This window comes from Urocampus carinirostris, chromosome 2 (assembly GCF_059441175.1).
Source record: "Urocampus carinirostris isolate Australia breed hairy pipefish chromosome 2, RoL_Ucar_1.0, whole genome shotgun sequence".
In the NCBI taxonomy this organism is placed as follows: domain Eukaryota; kingdom Metazoa; phylum Chordata; class Actinopteri; order Syngnathiformes; family Syngnathidae; genus Urocampus; species Urocampus carinirostris.
In genome coordinates, this window is record NC_142350.1 from 17,034,392 (window position 1) to 17,052,100 (window position 17,709).

Below are 17,709 nucleotides of genomic sequence, written 5' to 3' on the forward strand. Positions count from 1 at the left end.
GGCGTTGTTAATTTCTGAACACTCTCATATGAAACATTTCTGCCACAAAGGCCTTCAAAACTCCATCTGTTGATAGTTGTTTTTGTTTATCGGAAGGTTTTGTTTCAAGAAATGATTGGACATTATCGGTAGAGAACAGTATTAAAAGAGTTTGAAGGTCTTGACCAACACTGATACCGCAGAGACGGACTTTTGCTCTGATTACCTTCACTCCATGTGGGATTTTGTGTGTCCGTCAATCAGTCCATTTTGGTTTGTCCATGTGCTACATACAGAAAAAATAATCTAATTTAGCTTGTCCTCTGCTATGATCAGTGCATTACTATAAAAAAAAACAAACAGTTATTCATTAAAATAACTAGTTACTTTATTTATAAATGTTACTCAGTTACCCCCGTCATTACCTACACCAAATAAGTAGCACGTTACTCGGAAAGTAACTATCTAGTTACTGTATATACTTGCAGGGAGGCCAAGTCCCTAAAACTGCTTTCAAATAGCCTAACAATTAAAGTAATAGAGTAAAACAACATGTACACCAACCTGTGTAAGCAGGAAACCATTCATATGTCTTAGCTTGTGCAATCTTGAGAGTTTGCAAATAAATACTTTACCAATACACTTTATATTGATTTTTGTCTCTGGGCTTCAAACTACTCGAACATTTCATTTTCATTTTCAGGGTAGTGTCTAAGATGTGCTCTTTTTTCCCTTGGCACGGTCTATTTTAAGAACATAATTTGACACATCAACAGACCAAAGTTCTAAATTTTAGAGTAAATTGTGCACTTACCTTACACCAATTGATTGGGTCTGTGTGTATTCGTGAATAAGACGACAGTCTAAATAGCAAGGGCAGCAGTCCAAGAGTTCAATTGAGCAGCACTCGTGATCAGGTGGGGCAGGCAATGGTTCAGTAAACTGGGCTAACAAAACACTGGGACAAGAACGCTTGAGACATGACATAAAGGCTATGAACTAGCACTTAACCAAGGAGACAGAGTGTTTAAATAGTGACGGGGTAGAGTAGAGCTAAGAAGGAAATCAAGACAAGTGGCAACCGCCGTGATGAGGAATTTGGCACCAGGTAAAACCAAGGGAGTGAGAGCAAGAGGGTGAGAGAGTGGGAGAGAAAGAGCGAGCATGCAGATTAGTGACAGTTCTCAAAACTGGCTATAATGAACATCGTTAAAACGTTGAACGTTTGTGGGTGCTTTAAAGCCACTGTGTGTCAAATCCATAGCAACCCCCCTGCTCCATAACCTGCACTTGCATACAAAACAGACTTCTGATTGATCAAGTAAAGTAGCTGCAAAATCAAGTGAAGTTCGTCCAGTCACTGATGAGTCCCCTGGCCTAACGAACCACAGCAACGCCCACGTACGAACCGAGCGAGGTTCATTAGATGCAGTTTATACAACGTTTGATCCTGCTGCGGAACCGCTCACCTCTGACACGGAAACTCCGCCTACTATTTATCACGCATATCACATGGAGCGGCTAGAATACAGAACAACTGATGACAAAATAATGTAACACTGGGAAAAAAAAACATTTGACAAAGGTCGTTAAAGATGAACGACATCTGCTTTCAGGAAAAAACCTAACTTATTCAAAGCCAGGGATATTATGACTTACCCAGTGCCTCCTAATAGTAAAAAAAAAAACTTCATTCATTAAAAAAATAACAATGAAGGCCTCTACCTCATCACTCAGATGGAGAACTGCTACAATATCACTGAGGCAATGTGGTCTAAAGCAGTGTTTCTCAGCAAGTTTTCAATTCCAATTTAATTTAACACGTTACTTTTCTTATTTTACTGAAAAAATGAGAAAAGAAAAAACAAGTCCAAATAACAATTTAAAATATGTTGCACAGGGAGACAAATTGCTAATTGTATGGATGTTTTGTTTGAAAATAAAAAAGCTAAAAGAAATACTAAGAGATTTATAACAGGGGGCCCGGTGGCTGGATTTGAATCCACACAGGAGGTTCCCAGGACCTTGGAACTGTGCCGCACACGTGCTAACCACTGCACCGCCGTGCTGCACATATACTGTATGCGGCTTTCGGCACCAAAAATGTGAGAGATATACAGGATATAAACTCTCTGATGGCAGAATTACTCAGATAAAAACACTCAGTTAGGTTTTAAATCTACTTCGTGGAAATCAGAGCCCAACCTGCCGGCCATGCTGGCTGGCCGCCCAGGCTGAGACTGGAGACATCCAGTCAGTAGGCGTGGTTTATTTACGTCTCACATAAACAGGAAATGAAGTAACACACAAGCGCGACTTCACAATAAAAAGAAATAAGATTGAAAAACGTATTTACAAACAATGAAATTAGACTGATCTTTGAAACGTGACTATGTGTTCGTGTGTGATGATTGTTTTTATATTTAGGAATATAAATTCAGATTCAGATTCAGATTCAGATCTACTTTTTTGTCATTCTAGTACACGTGTATACAGAACGAAATGTCGATGCATCTGACCCCCACAGTTTCCTTGAATGTACAGATATAAATAAAGTTGTATTGTAATTGGCTACGTATAGTATTTTACCATAGTGCCGATAGTGCAAGAAGAGTAGCTAACCAGATGTGCAAAATGGGCAGTCAGGTTAACAAGTCAGGTACACAGTAACATTAACACTGTAACAATAACGCTGTAATTACCATAGTGCAGAGAGCAATGTGCAATGAGTGGCAAGCTATAAAAAACTGCCAGTAGTGCAAAAAGTCAGATTAGCAGCCGTTTAGATTTAAGTTAACTATATGTTAGATTGACCATTTAACAGTCTAATGGCTAGGGGGACTAGACTATTGCGGAGCCTGGTGGTCCTGCACCGCGCACTGCAGAACCTCTTCCCAGAGGCTAGCAGAGTGAACAGTCCATGATGGGGGTAAGAGGGGTCCCCGGTAATGTTCTTAGCATGGGATAGGCAGCGCTTCTGGCCAATGTCCTGAATGGAGGGAAGTGTAGTCCCGATTATTTTCTCTGCTGTCCTCGTTACCCTCCTCACACTACCCCAGTCGGTAGCGCTGCAGCCTCCACACCACACAGAGATACAGCTGGTCAGGATACTCTCTATGGTGCCCCTGTAGAATGTGATGAGGGAGGGTGGGGGCAGGTGGGCTCTCCTCATCCTCCGCAGGAAGTACAGGCGCTGCTGTGCACTCTTAACCAGTGATGCAGTGTTCACGGACCAGGTGAGTTTGTTTGTAATGTGCACCCCTAGGAACTAAATAGGTTAATTTCATAGAATGAAAGTCTGAGAACTACACAACCAAAAACAGCTTTACACTAAGTAAAACAACATCTTAAATATAAAGTTAGAACACAACATTAAAACAATTGATTATGTTGGGGTCTGGCATACTTCCCACCAACAGAGGGCCCTATATGGGGTTTTGAACTGGCCAGAGCTGTGTCCAATCATCAAACTGGTTCAAGAGTTGCATTCAATTTACTTTTGTTACGTCTTTGATTGTGATTTTAGACGTAATGCAATGTCAAGAGGTTCATGAATGTGTTTTTACCACTACAGGGGATAATACCTTTAAAAAATGTGTTTTTTGCTGCAAGGATTTCTGTCGTCAATCAAAACACTCCTCCTCTTTCACCTTGCTCAGGCCAAAACACATTTTTATTGGACGAGAAACCATTAAAAACAAGTCTCTCAGACAGTGGAGCACTGGGCCCAAGCAAAAGCAAACTGATTTAGCGCCGTCCTCTCAAGACTATAATAAACTAATACGAGAAGGTGCAATGGAGCCATAGAAAGCACAAGGAACCACAACATCCTTCAGAAGACCTCCAACAGTCTGGCCCCGACTATAACTGCACTGCTCCCTGCGGTCCTCTTTATTTTCAGGCTGTAGAAAAAGTGCTGAAATTCGGTAAGAAACTGCCTAGTGTGTTAAACAGTTGACATACTAAATCATTGATAGCATGTTTTAAGGGGATAGTCTTTAATGGTATTTCTTTTCAGTATTTTACATTCGCTCATTTATCAGGTCCACTTTTGCATTATACATACTATATCACGGGTGCTTCCACTTTTTCAGCATATGAGCTACTTAAAAAATGATCAAGTCAAAATGATCTACCTACCGACAGAAAATGTAAAACAACTAAATATGTTCAAATGTATTCAAGATTCTTTGTATTTACCATAATTGCACCAACTATTATTAAAATGGACGAAGCAACACGGACAGTCTAACTTCTTTAATTGACTGTTGACAAAATATCTTGATAACTATCAAATATGTGTAATCTAAATGCAAGTACATCATTGATAATTTAATTCTGCCTTCTGCACTACTGGCAGTTTTTTTTTATAGCTTGCCACTCCTTGCACATTGCTCTCTGCACTATTGTAATTACAGCGTTATTGTTACAGTGTTAATGTTACTGTGTACCTGACTTGTTAACCTGACTGCCCATTTTGCACATCTGGTTAGCTACTCTTCTTGCACTATCGGCACTATGGTAAAATACTATACGTAGCCAAAATACAATACAACATTATTTATATCTGTACATTCAAGGAAACTGTGGGGGTCAGATGCATCGACATTTCGTTCTGTATACACGTGTACTAGAATGACAATAAAGTAGATCTGAATCTGAATCTGAATCTGAATCTTACTGTGAAGTACGTTTTTTGTATTGAACATTTGAAAATGAAATTGCATAGGTTGCCAGGGTTTTGTTATTTTGACTATGAATGTTGGCATCTTACAGGTTTTTGTACAGTCGTCTCCTGTTCTCCTTGCAAAACACATTGATATCTTCTGACCTTATTTTAATTGTGTGATAAACTATAAACACCATTAATACCATAATCCAATTGCAGTAATCGTCAATTTATATTGGTCAAATACAATAGTTGACAAGTATTGAAAATAATGAAAACAATATTTTTACAATTCTTTAGTTGAAAACTCCTGCCACCTGATGTTTTTATTTTTTAACAAGTAACTTTGCTGTCAAAATGACAGTTTTGAAAATGATTATAGTATAAGAAAAATATCTGCCCTATCAGAAAATGTTGCTCATTTAAAGTATTATTTTTACTTATTTCAATGAAGAAAAGATCAACAAATACAGGAAAGGAACAACACATTATAGAAACAAATATACATTAACAAACAATTACAATAAGATGAACTAATTTGTTTTTGTTCCTTCCAGTGTGACTGTTTTCAACTGCCCGTGCTGCTAGCTTCTGTTTGTTAGCCGCTAATACTATGGTGATGGTAACCTATGCACTATTCCATACACTGTTTACTTACATTTACAACGTCCTTGAATAGCAAAAGCCACGTATTTTAATGTGATATATTAATGTAAAATGAAACACTTACCTACTTGTGATCTTATTGAATTTAAGACAATGTTTTGGTCATGTTGCTAATCCTGATGGCTTTGTAAACAGTGCAATGTTGTTTGGCAAGTGTTTACGTTATCATTGTATGGAACACATAAATTACATATAGTTATTTTACTTTGTAACTTTTTTTTGCATGTACTATGTTCAAATCTGGTACCCCAAAATGTTTTTGCTCTTAAAATATCAACAGCATTGCCTGGTAAGCAAGAACCATAATCATTATGTAGATCGGGGGGACACATTAAGCATTTGTGAAGTGTAGCAATTCCATTTTTTTTTCCTAATGTGTGAAAATGAAGTGCCTTCTTCCTGCAATGCAAAAGCTCGCCCCTTTGTTTTCTTTTTTTTAGCCACATATTTAACAAAAGGGTTGCTTACATTACCTTCCTATTTGAGCACTCTTTTTTAATATGATGACACAATAAATCCAAAATGTTAAGTATTAAACAATAGTGCACGATAAAGACTAAAGTTTGACTGATATAGTTTTAATGGAACAATTGGAAGGCCAGAAAATTAATTGGGGTTCCAAAAGCAATTAAAAACTTTGACTATTTTGATCATCAGGGAGTTTATTTGCTGTTTTGCTCATTTGCATACTAAAGCGTTCCCACCCCAATAATCGAAGGTACTTAGATGTGCTCTTGTTTCAATGCATTTGCAGGTTCACTGGCCCCAACCTTCCCTCCCCGATTATTAGCAGCAAGAACTGGCTCCGCCTGCATTTTACATCGGATGGCAACCACAAGCTGAAGGGTTTCAGTGCGCAGTACCAAGGTAAGATTATGTAGTAAATTTAGGAGTCAATAAATGATTTGAAAAAAATAATCAAGTCAAAAAATAAACTAAAGAAGCAAGTTTTATATTTTAAACGTGTCCCGCATTCTAGGACCACCACATTTATTTTAAGATAGGAAGCATGGCTTGTAAAGGTTGTTAGGTAGCTAGCTGCAGTAGGCCAGACTTGCAACACCACTATTAATCTCTATCCCGACGACAACTCAGTCTCTTCCCGAACCCGATAACAATCCATGAAGCGGGTAATCATAATTTATTTGCGCTGTTCCAACTTTCCTCAGAATCCGATTGAATTGATGACCTTATTTTCAATGTAACGAGTCGCTAAATTAATAGTTGCTGCTGTGACAGTTGGTAAACATATTGACTTGTGCGCCTAGCTGGCTGTATGACTGACAGCATACACCAGCCTATCACAGTCATGCACACAGTTACACTCACCAAACATAAACAAACACAAACCCTCTGCTACCTGCCCCTATGTTAGCATTTGGTGTGTTTTGTCTGCTGCAGAACACAATGCTTGGTGAAAACCAGCAAATTACTCTAATATCAAATACACCCGTCTGGTGGCAACTATTAATGATCAAAAAAGAAAGAACAAAAAAAAAAAGAACCCAGTTAAATTAATTCTCTTTTTTGCATGCTAGCACCTGGGATCCAAGGGTAAAGCCATGTTTCTGTGATGATTAGAGTCATAAATGAAGAGATTTACCATGAGTTGTAACTCTATTTATCCATCTCATGGGTAATTGATCTCGTGTTGGTGAGACATTGTCCTGCTGAGCATGGCTTGTAAAGGTTGTTAGGTAGCTAGCTGCAGTAGGCCAGACTTGCAACACCACTATTAATCTCTATCCCGACGACAACTCAGTCTCTTCCCGGACCCGATAACAATCCATAAAGCAGGTAATCATAATTTATTTGCGCTGTTCCAACTTTCCTCAGAATCTGATTGAATTGATGAACTTATTTTCAATGTAACGAGTCGCTAAATTAATAGTTGCTGCTGTGACAGTTGGTAGACATATTGACTTGTGCACCTAGCTGGCTGTATGACTGACAGCATACACCAGCCTATCACAGTCATGCACACAGTTACACTCACCAAACATAGACAAACACAAACCCTCTGCTACCTGCCCCTATGTTAGCATTTGGTGTGTTTTGTCTGCTGCAGAACACAATGCTTGGTGAAAACCAGCAAATTACTCTAATATTGAATACACCCGTCTGGTGGCCAGTTTGTTGAGTAAGATCTTTTTATTGTTTTTATTTTGTTTTTTGTTTTTCAAGTGAAACGTTTTAGCCACAGTTGTAGTTGTGACACTCATAAATCATCTCTATTCATTTTTGGCTACCCAGCAGCCCCCCATAGCACTAAATATGAACCTGCGAACTTGTCAAAAGATAATTCATAATATAAGACAGCGACAAATCTGCTGAGCGCACTCGTGTTCCCAGGGAAATAAAATGTTAATGACCGTACTTTTCATTTTGCTCCACCATAAAGAAGAGATGATGTGAAGCCCATTGGAGGAAAATGAGGAAGCTTGAAAAACAAGGTGTTTTTTTTTAATTCATATTTTTAATTTGGAATATTTTATTATAATCCCCTAATGCCTCAAATATCATACACTGCCTTAACTGAACATTGTTTCTTATACTAGTACTCTTTGAGGTTCAATGGCCAACTGAGAGAAAAGATGATTTCGAGGGTACAGGGTGGTTTGGCTTGGGAATCCTACGTAAAAATAGGAAAAACACTTTCAAAGGTGTATAAAACAGTGAAAATAATCCTAAATCTGACAAGTATGGTGGGTGCAATGGGGGGGTAGGATTACAGATGTATGAATGCATTATTCAGACAAAAAACAATTTCACATTTGTATCCAATTTAACCATTCATTCTCAATGCTATGGACACGTATGCTTCATTTGGTCCTTCGAGTAAGATGGCATGCTTGCATTCGCATTAAAAACACTGAATAAATACATATTAGGTCTCTCTTTCAATATGTCTCAAGATGCCCCCCCAAATGAATGAATGCAATCAAGCTTAAATAGTGGGAAAAAAAATCCTCCCCCAAAGATACAAAGAGAGATTATGTGGATCAATTTTTCGGTTTTTGTCCCTTTCTAGTGAAGAAGATGACGGAGCTGAAGTCTCGAGGTGTGAAGATGCTACCGAGCAAAGACAACTATCAGAAGATATCAGTGTGTAAGTCAATCTTGTCGTAGTTTTGCTAATGTTGCCAATGTTGCTGTTAAATTATAATGCCGCATGTTTAATGCATCTTTTATTTTAGAAATCTAATTAAGTTTTATAAACAATATATATTTTTTTAATTCAGCATTGTGGCCTTGTGATTTTCTGTAGCACACACTTTAGTAACGAATATTAAACATATTTAGATAGATAGATAGATAGATAGATAGATAGATAGATAGATAGATAGATAGATAGATAGATAGATAGATAGATAGATAGATAGATAGATAGATAGATAGATAGATAGATAGATAGATAGATAGATAGATAGATAGATAGATAGATAGATAGATAGATAGATAGATAGATAGATAGATAGATAGATAGATAGATAGATAGATACTATTACATCAGTATCAATACTTGTTCTCTACGAGTGATCTGTAGTCAAATCTGCAGTTTTGGGATCTTTCTACTAGCGTCTGTCTGTCTGTCGGTCTGTCTGTCTGTCTGTCCGTTCTGTTGTCAGTCTGTCTATCTGTCTGTCCTTCCATCGCACCCACATAGTATCTGTAGTAGGGGTGAATTTTTTACTGTTGTAAATCATGGCATATCTTATGTTTTATATTTTGTGTGTCAATTGTATCCTATCTTTATTGATTGCAGTATCGCAAATGGGTGTGGCCCAAGGTCACAACATGTGTCCTGACCCCGGAATCCCGGACCGAGGCAAAAGAAAAGGCTCAGACTTTAGGTAAAAATAACTCCAGTCGACGGCTGGAATATTTTTAGATGGAAATCTATATGCAAGTGAAAATAGTTTCAAGATTCTCATCCATATCCGTGTATTTTCTGACCGCAGGCGAGGAGCTACTGTGCATTTCTCGTGCGATGAGGGTTACGAGCTGCAGGGCTCGAAAAGCATCAGTTGCTTGAGAGTGACTGACAGCTACGTGGGCTGGAGTGACGAGCGGCCAATCTGCAGAGGCAAGTGTCCGCTCTCTTCTCGACCGTGTTGCTATTGGAAAAATGCAGGTCGTCAAAGCATGAATACCTCTTTTTTTTCTACGTCATCACAGTACCTCCAGTTGCATTGTTCAAAATTAGCCGTGCGAGTCTGGATTTTGATTTATGTAGAACACAACAATAGGCCAGACTTCTTTCTTTTCGAGTATTCCAAATTGTGAGTGGAACGGTGTGAGCCAACCATTGCAATGGGAATTGTTATAATTTTATATGGAAATGTTTGGTTGGGTTGTGTTTGTGTGTGTGTGTGTGTGTTTGTGTGTTTGTGTGTGTGTGTGTGTGTGTGTGTGTGTGTGTGTATGTGTGTGTGTGTGTGTGTGTGTGTGTGTGTGTGTGTGTGTGTGTGTGTGTGTGTGTGTGTGTGTGTGTGTGTGTGTGTGTGTGTGTGCAAAATATTAGTTTTTAGAAAGGAAAGAAATAATACATGAAATATAATATTATAATAATATGTGATAGTATACATCCATCCATCCATTATCTTTAGTGCTTATCCTCAGTAGGGTTGCGGGGGTGCTGGAGCCCACCCCAAAGACAAGACAAAGTAGTATAAAAGTACAAAAAAGCACACAAATAATATAGAAAAAGAAAAACAAATTAAAAAAAATGAAAAACGAAACAATAGGGGGAAATGAGCGAAAAATGAAAGAAGACAGAAAGGAGTAAAGAAAGAATAAAATTATAAAAAACAACAAGAAAAAAACAAGAACAAAGGTAAAAAGAAAGTGGGGAATGTAAGTGTTTTTCCCCTGTAGCAGCAAACAGGTCAGCTCCTTCTAGGTGAGCTTTGCCTGATGTTAAATAAATACACTTTTCTGAACCCATCCATCCATTATCTGTACCGCTTACCCACAGTAGGGTCGCGGGAGTGCTGGAGCCCATCCCAGCTATCTTCGGGCAGTGGGCAGGGGACACCCTGAACTGGTTGCCAGCCAGTTGCAGGGCACACAGAGACAGACAACCCCCTCGCTCATTCCCACGTAGGGAAAATTTGGACTGGCCAATTAACCTTACATGCATGATTTTGGGAACGTGGGAAGAAACCGGCACAGGGAGAACATGCAAACTGTGCTCAGGAAGGCTGGTAGCTGGACTATAAGCCATGGCCTCAGAACTGTGCCGTGAGCGTGCTTACCACTCAGCTGTCCTGCCGCCCATATGATAATATTATGATATAAATATATAAATAAATCTGATAAGTTTGAAGTTTAGTATACACTTGGAATAAGGAGATTTTAAATTTGCAAGAAAGACAGGGAAATAAGCCTTTAGTTAAAAAGTCCAACCTATCCTAAAGGCCCTTCCCTGAGCTTTTTATTTTAATCACATCTCCTCAATTACAAAAGTAAATCCACCATAAAGGGTATGAAAATCAAAGAACAGCAACACGATTAGCCGATAGTGACGATCAAAAAAACAATATAGATAGATAGATAGATAGATAGATACTTTATTCATCCCCGAAGGGAAATTCACTTTTCCAGCAGCATCCCTAAGCTGAGAACAATCGAAAATAACTGAGAACAATCAAAAATAACACGGGAGCTGCTGGAGTGGCTGCCATTCGTGACGGCGCCGGAGAAACGATTCAATTTGAATCATGTACAAACAAACAAACAATTGAATGCTATAATAGTTAAAATGCCTAACCGGCATCCTATGAAATCTCCCTTGCAGGTGTCCAATACTTAAACAGAATAAACTTAGCAATATCATAAGCACTTTAATCGTATCCTTTATTACTTTGAAGGTAAGTTTTTAATACTGTATCATAAGTTTTGCTTTCACTGTTGCACTTCCTCTGCATTCTGTATTTTTTTTTTTTTTTTTGCTTTTTAATGAGGGCCCCCTTCAAGGTCAGAGCAATGATTATTAATTGTGTTGTTTTTAAGTGCAGTAGCAGGACTCACATTTATGTAAAATACATTTTAGACCCACCAAGGTATACACGCATGTGTGAACACACTTCCCCTCAAGTATTCATTGAAATTCCGCTTTAATTTGATAGGATGTTTAACAGCTCCACCACGCAGATTCCCCTCAGGCCTTGATAACAAAAGTCACATTGTCCTTTGAAGGATGGGCCGCATCTGAGTCCCTCTTCACTGACGACCAATTGTCGTACTAACAGATTATTTTGCAGTCCCTACATTAGCTTGCAATTTTCGTGATTTTGTATATCTTTGGATTCCAAACATTGAAATATACTTCCCTCTAGAAGGGCCTTCATTGAGAAACTGGATTTTTTTTTTATTACTCATTCTGATTTGTTGTACTTTGGGAATCATATTTGAAAAAAATCTATATATTAGTGTGACAACAATACAGCTAGCTTGCAATAGTTAGATTACATAAATTAGCGGCTAGAGACTTGAATAGCCCAGAAACCAAAGCGGGGCCATGCATCAAAAATAACCTCAAATTTATTTAGGAATATAGCCAAAAATACTTTTTATCCGTGCATAAAATCGATCTTCCTTTCTTTCCTCGAGAAAATTTCAACTACTCTGCCGTACAGATTTTCCATTCAAGGCTTCCAGGTATATTCCTTATACTGGCAACAAGTTATGGCAGAAATGACAGGAGGTTGGCAGACAATTTGAAAAAAATTAATAAGTATTCATGGTCAAAATAGATTCACGTGATTCGGATATTGTTTAGGCCATCAGAGAAGCCCCTGCAGGCCCTGATGGCCGACCTTTGCTGGAAATCAAGACGGTAGCCTAACTTCAAATTTGGCTTTAACTTTCTTTTCGTGCTGATCGTTTTTACAGAGGACATATTTTTTTCCTCTGTTTAGCAATGACTTCTTGGAGCAGGCTAATAATGTTTACGGTTCTTCATTTACGACGGTCACATACAAAGGACCCGGAACATCGCTTTTTGTTTTGTTTTATTCGTCGTCTTAAAAGCAATGATTAAATGTGTGAGTGTCCACAGCTATTTACCGCTCGCAGTGCAAAACCTTGAAGCCTCGTTTAAGAATCCTCGCTGTGAAAGGAAGCATCTTACTTATGTCTGACATTCTATATGTGATTCTGGCAGCTTTCGCATCGTTATATTTTGCCAGTTTTGATTGTGATTGTAAATCAAAATGGCGTCTTTGGCGTGTTGTCAAGGATTTTTCACACACAAGAACCCAGGTTAAAAAAAAATAAAGATAAAAAGGTTGAGAAAGTGCGATTTTTATCCTATAGTTCACTCGTCCTCAATCTGAACGACTTAAGGACCTACCACCTCACCCTGATTTAAAACTGCGAGCAAATCCAAAGAAAAAAAAAAACTTCTTATTTCTTTGGATGAAAGATGGTTTAAACCAGATGTAATTGACAATATGTCTTTTTTTAAATAACCAGAAAAAGAAAATTACTTCAAATAATGATAGTCCCTCCTATGCTTAATTACCTGCATTTCATCAAAATCCCAAATGCTTTAAATGCAACGAAAAAGCATGAAACAAAACATCTAAAATCTGTGTTGGGCCTGGCTGCTGGTCTGCTGTCCAACAAAAAAAGAACTGCACTTGTGTGGCCGCAATACATTATTCCTAATTGCATATTGTTGAGAGTGGGGGCTGAGAGAGCAGATTTGTGTCATGCATGACACAACTTCTTTTTAGTTTTTCTCACCAAAAATGAACAGCACCTGTGCGGCTGTGATCCATTATCGCTAAGCAAGTATTGCTGCAACGGGGGAATGGGAGAGCACAAGTTAAAATGGGTACTTGGAGGGTACTTGCTGGATTTTTGGATATCACGTGTGAAGGGTGTTCTGGTCCCCACCAGCCATAATTACTTAACAGATTAGAGTATCTAGGTTTTGCAATACTTAACATGTATAAACAAACAAAAACATATTTTTCTATGATGCAAAATAGCAAGAGTAAACTCACATTTGCCGGACAATATCACCGTCTACCAATAAAGAATGTCATTTACACTCAATACTTTTGTTTTTTTAGAAGATATTTTAAAAAAGGAAAGGCCCACTGAAAAGAGGCCTGAGAAACACTTTTGGGGTTCTGACCCATCATTTAAAAAACATTTTTAAGAAATGTTCATGTTAAAGAACTAACCCCAGAGGATACCCATTTGGAGCTGATTCAACCTAACCAAAAAAACAGATAATGACATACTATTATGATTGTAAGAAATCAAATTTAGAAACATACCCCCAAGGCGTAACCACCAATGATGGAACTGAAGGTCTCCGTGATAAACTTTATCAAAGGCTAAGCTTCGGTCAAGAATTATCGGGGTACAGAGTTTCATCAGTGTCTGATCTAATGCTGAACCAACAGTTTTCGTGGGGAAGAACTCTACATGTTTTAACCTACCCTACCATCTGTCTTTTTCAGCGCCGATGTGTGGAGGTCAATTAAAAGGACCTAGCGGTGTCATGACTTCCCCGAACTACCCGGTCCAATATGACAACAACGCAAACTGCACTTGGATCATAACCACCACGGACACATCTAAGGTAGGAAACTTGTGTACTTGGGGGATGGGGACTAAAAAGTAAAAAAAAATAAAAAATATGCATTATCTAACACTCTAGCCAAAATTATGTGAAAGCTTTCCTGAATCAACCACATGATTTCGTAGAACATTAGCGATAAGGGGAATGCGAAAGAGAGGATGAGTCTGCACTGGAAACCGGCCAGTCAGAGACAAATAGACTTTGGGGAGGTACGTCTTGTAAGGAGAGGTTTAAAAAAAGGAAACATAAACAAACACAATGAGATAAGACTTTTTTGTAAGAATTCCAGGTAACAAGTGTTATAACCACTACCAAGCCCACCCAGGTTCACATATTTTCTTTAATAGATCCATCCTGAAAACGGACAACAGTTTCTTGCCTGGTTAAGTGCATCCAAGGGATGCTAGCTCGCAAGTATTTGCGATTATGTCATTGTTCTGGATCATTCACCCATTACTTCCCATTTAATCAATGACCTGTTATTTTTGTCAATGACAAATGCCTGCTATTCAGACCAATGATAAATGACTGGAGAACTGCAGAACTATTTTATTTTCTATCATTAATAACCAGATCCTTATTTTTCTTTTAAAAACGTAGGCCAATTTCACTAATGCATAACAAAATCCCTTGTGGTCATCCACTGACATTGATTTCCATCCCTATTTCCTATTAGTCAGTGAAGGCATATGTCCACCTACAAGTGAATTATAGAAAACATTTTTGAGGACGCTGCAAAACTCCAACGCTTTATTTTCTGACAACTTCTGATAAAAATATTTTTTATTTGTATAAAAGCTGTTTAGACTTATTTTTGCATTTTGGGTCTATACTTCTTGTTCGTATCTTTAAAGTTAAGGTTCTAATCAACAGCGTTATTATGTTTCCTGTTTTCATTATTATATAACGGTCTAAAGGCCGGTGCAGCACGGCGGCGCAGTGTGTAGGGACAGTTCTAAGGTCTTGCGAACCTCCTGTGTGGGTTCAAATCCAGCTACCGGACTTCCTGTGCGGAGTTTGTATGTTCTTCCCCGTGCTTGCGTGGGTTTCCTCCGACATTCCAAAGACATGCATTTCAGGTGGATCTGCAGGTCCAAATTGTCCTTAGGTGTGAATGAGCGAGCGAGTTGTCTGTCCCTGTGTGCCCTGTGATTGGCTGGCAACCAGTTCAGGGTGTCCCCTGCCCACTGCCTGATGATTGCTGGGATGGGCTCCAGCACCCCTGTGACCCTACTGAGGATAGTTGGTGCAGCTAATGAGCTCTAAAGGCAGAGGTGGGTATTGCTTTCTAATCCGTCCAGCCGAACAGAGATGGTAAAAAATATGACACTACTACCAATAAAAAATGTTGTTCTGGTGCCAGTCTTGTCCCCTGTATACTTTGGCGTGTGTTTTTTTTTTACCGTGTATCATTTTTTTGTATACAATTTCGTGCAAAAAACTTTTGGATTTGATTGTTTTTTAAACACATATTATCAATTGCAGTGCCTAAAAGACGTGTATACTATATTCATTTTCATTCTTAATGTTCCAAAAATAATTTTATGAAATTTATCGACAAATATAAAATGTAATCGGCAGATAGAAAAGTTAAAATTGGCCCTCCTGTCGAATTATTTAACCAAATACTGTAAAAGTGTACCCACATAGGCTTTAAAGTATATATTTCAACGTTACCTTTACATAATGTGATTTTCATAATGCTATATTACACATCTGTGATGGTTATTTCAGACCTATGATGGAATTTGTATGCACTGTGTACATTTGAATGAAATTCAGGTATCGGTAAACTGTCATAGTGTAATAATCGTGTTGGACAAGGACACATTAAAATATATGCATGCAATGATCAAATATTTGAGGAATCGTGTTCAATTCAAAGGGTGGTAAAATTATAATAAGGCGTGGTGCAGGTAAAAGGTGAAAAACGCAAAGGTTGTTTTATATTCAGAATATGATTTTTTTAGTGAGTCCCATCACTATGTCTGACGTTTTTTAGGTTATCAAGCTGACTTTTGAGGATTTTGACCTTGAGCGAGGCTATGACACGCTAACGGTAGGGGATGGCGACGCGGTGGGGGACCAGAAGACCATCTTTCATGTGTGAGTACTCCACGTTTCATACATCCTGGAACACATTTGTGTGTATTCCTAATCCGTTTTTATTTTTGACTCTCCGATTATGCAATCCTTGTTTGCAATTATTTTGGCTTTGTATTTAAAAACATTAGAGTGTTTAAAAAAAAATCAATCATGAGAACTAACACTCACTTAATTGTCTGAGGCTGTGGTCTGACATCACTTGCTTCATTCCAACCACCTTCCAAGTGCCGTCACAAAAACAAAAACAAAATAGAAGTTTTAATCACTCACCTTCCGCTGGGATTTCTAACTAATTATAATTGATTGCTATTCAGATTAGTGCAAATTACTTATCTGCAACTCACTCAGTTTCTCACTAACTTGCCCCCTACTCTTTGGATTTTTTTGTTTTTATCTTCTTTAGATCAAACACGATTTTCCGCCTTTGTAGGCTGTGTATTTGTTTGATAAAATGCAATAAAGGAATATGTTTTGCAGCCTGTCCGGTACCTCCACTCCAGACCTTGTGGTCAGCACCAGCCACCAAATGTGGCTAAATTTCAAAACCGATGATACCAGTGGCTCTCTCGGTTTCAAGGTGTCTTATGAAGGTAAGAGCTGCTTAAAAATGGACGTCTGATATGAGCAGTGTGAAGTGGTATTCCATACAAATGAAGCTACATTTAAAGTTTTGCCATCCTTCTGAAGGGTGTTCAAGGTCAAACAGTTTTCAACAGTGAGTTTCTTTTTACGACTCCAGTTTACCATTAGTCACATTGCAAGTCATTTCCCTGGCCCACAGATTCTTGTTTTCATCAGTAAAAATAACAGAGAAAGTGGAACAGTATGCAGAAAGGAAATGTAATTAAACAATGAGTTCTGCCTAATGAAGGAGAAGATATGCTTTGGATTGTTTCGATTCTGAACTCTAATTTGCATCTTTGCTTGTTTTTAAACCCTGTCAATACTATTTACTGGAAAACCCATTGAAGCAAACAATGATTGCTTTACCAATGAGATATGAATTCAATCCATACTTTTTAAATCATCATATTATATGAAGACATGGTGCTATCCCAACATTTGGGAAATAAAAACATTTTGTCATTCGGTGCCTTAAGAGATCTCATCAGTTTTGTTGTTGATGGTAATGTGAGTTTGAGAGCCCATTAGCACGCTTGGGTGCTTCTGTAAAGCCGAACAGACAGGGGTAACAAGCACGCTATTATGGTCTTCCTTTATTCATAACAACTAGGGATCGACTGATATTGGGGTTTTTTTGACAGATACCGATTATTAGTATTGAGAGGAGGCTGATAACCGATATTTGGAGCTAATATCAATATGCTGTAAAAGTTTGGTGAAACAATTTTAGTGATGCAAAAATAAACAAATACTATTTTTTATAAATTCAACTAAAATTTCAATAGCTCTCTGAATCCCTTCACAGTACCAAGAGTAAATTAGACTGTCAACACGGATAACATGACTAATGTTTTACTTAAACCAAAAACAAACAGTAGAAGAAACCAAATTTTGCTTAGCAACTTGTAAAAAAAGTAAATAAAAACTTAAATATCTCCCTGAAACTTTGCACATTAAATTTCAACACAACATGACTTATTTTCCCTTTTTTTCTCTTTTCTGCTGCTTATACTTGATGGGGAGTGCTGGGTAAACGATTGGGCAAATGGGTCGGGAGGAAAAA

At 38.1% G+C, this 17,709-nt stretch overlaps 1 protein-coding gene across 2 annotated transcripts in view; it reads left to right on the forward strand.

Moving 5' to 3' along the window:
• Positions 1 to 17,709, forward strand: part of csmd2 (CUB and Sushi multiple domains 2) — a 312,145-nt gene that overhangs the window by 141,111 nt on the left and 153,325 nt on the right. The window contains exons 6-12 of one of the 2 annotated variants that reach the window (XM_088329136.1): positions 6,069 to 6,181; positions 8,346 to 8,423; positions 9,081 to 9,168; positions 9,277 to 9,401; positions 13,795 to 13,916; positions 15,919 to 16,022; positions 16,500 to 16,612. In XM_088329136.1, coding sequence (XP_088185262.1) covers positions 6,069 to 6,181; positions 8,346 to 8,423; positions 9,081 to 9,168; positions 9,277 to 9,401; positions 13,795 to 13,916; positions 15,919 to 16,022; positions 16,500 to 16,612 — 743 coding nt within the window. Of the gene's footprint in view, positions 1 to 6,068; positions 6,182 to 8,345; positions 8,424 to 9,080; positions 9,169 to 9,276; positions 9,402 to 13,794; positions 13,917 to 15,918; positions 16,023 to 16,499; positions 16,613 to 17,709 lie in introns of those variants that run through there. The other variant, XM_088329135.1, reaches the window with a different exon arrangement.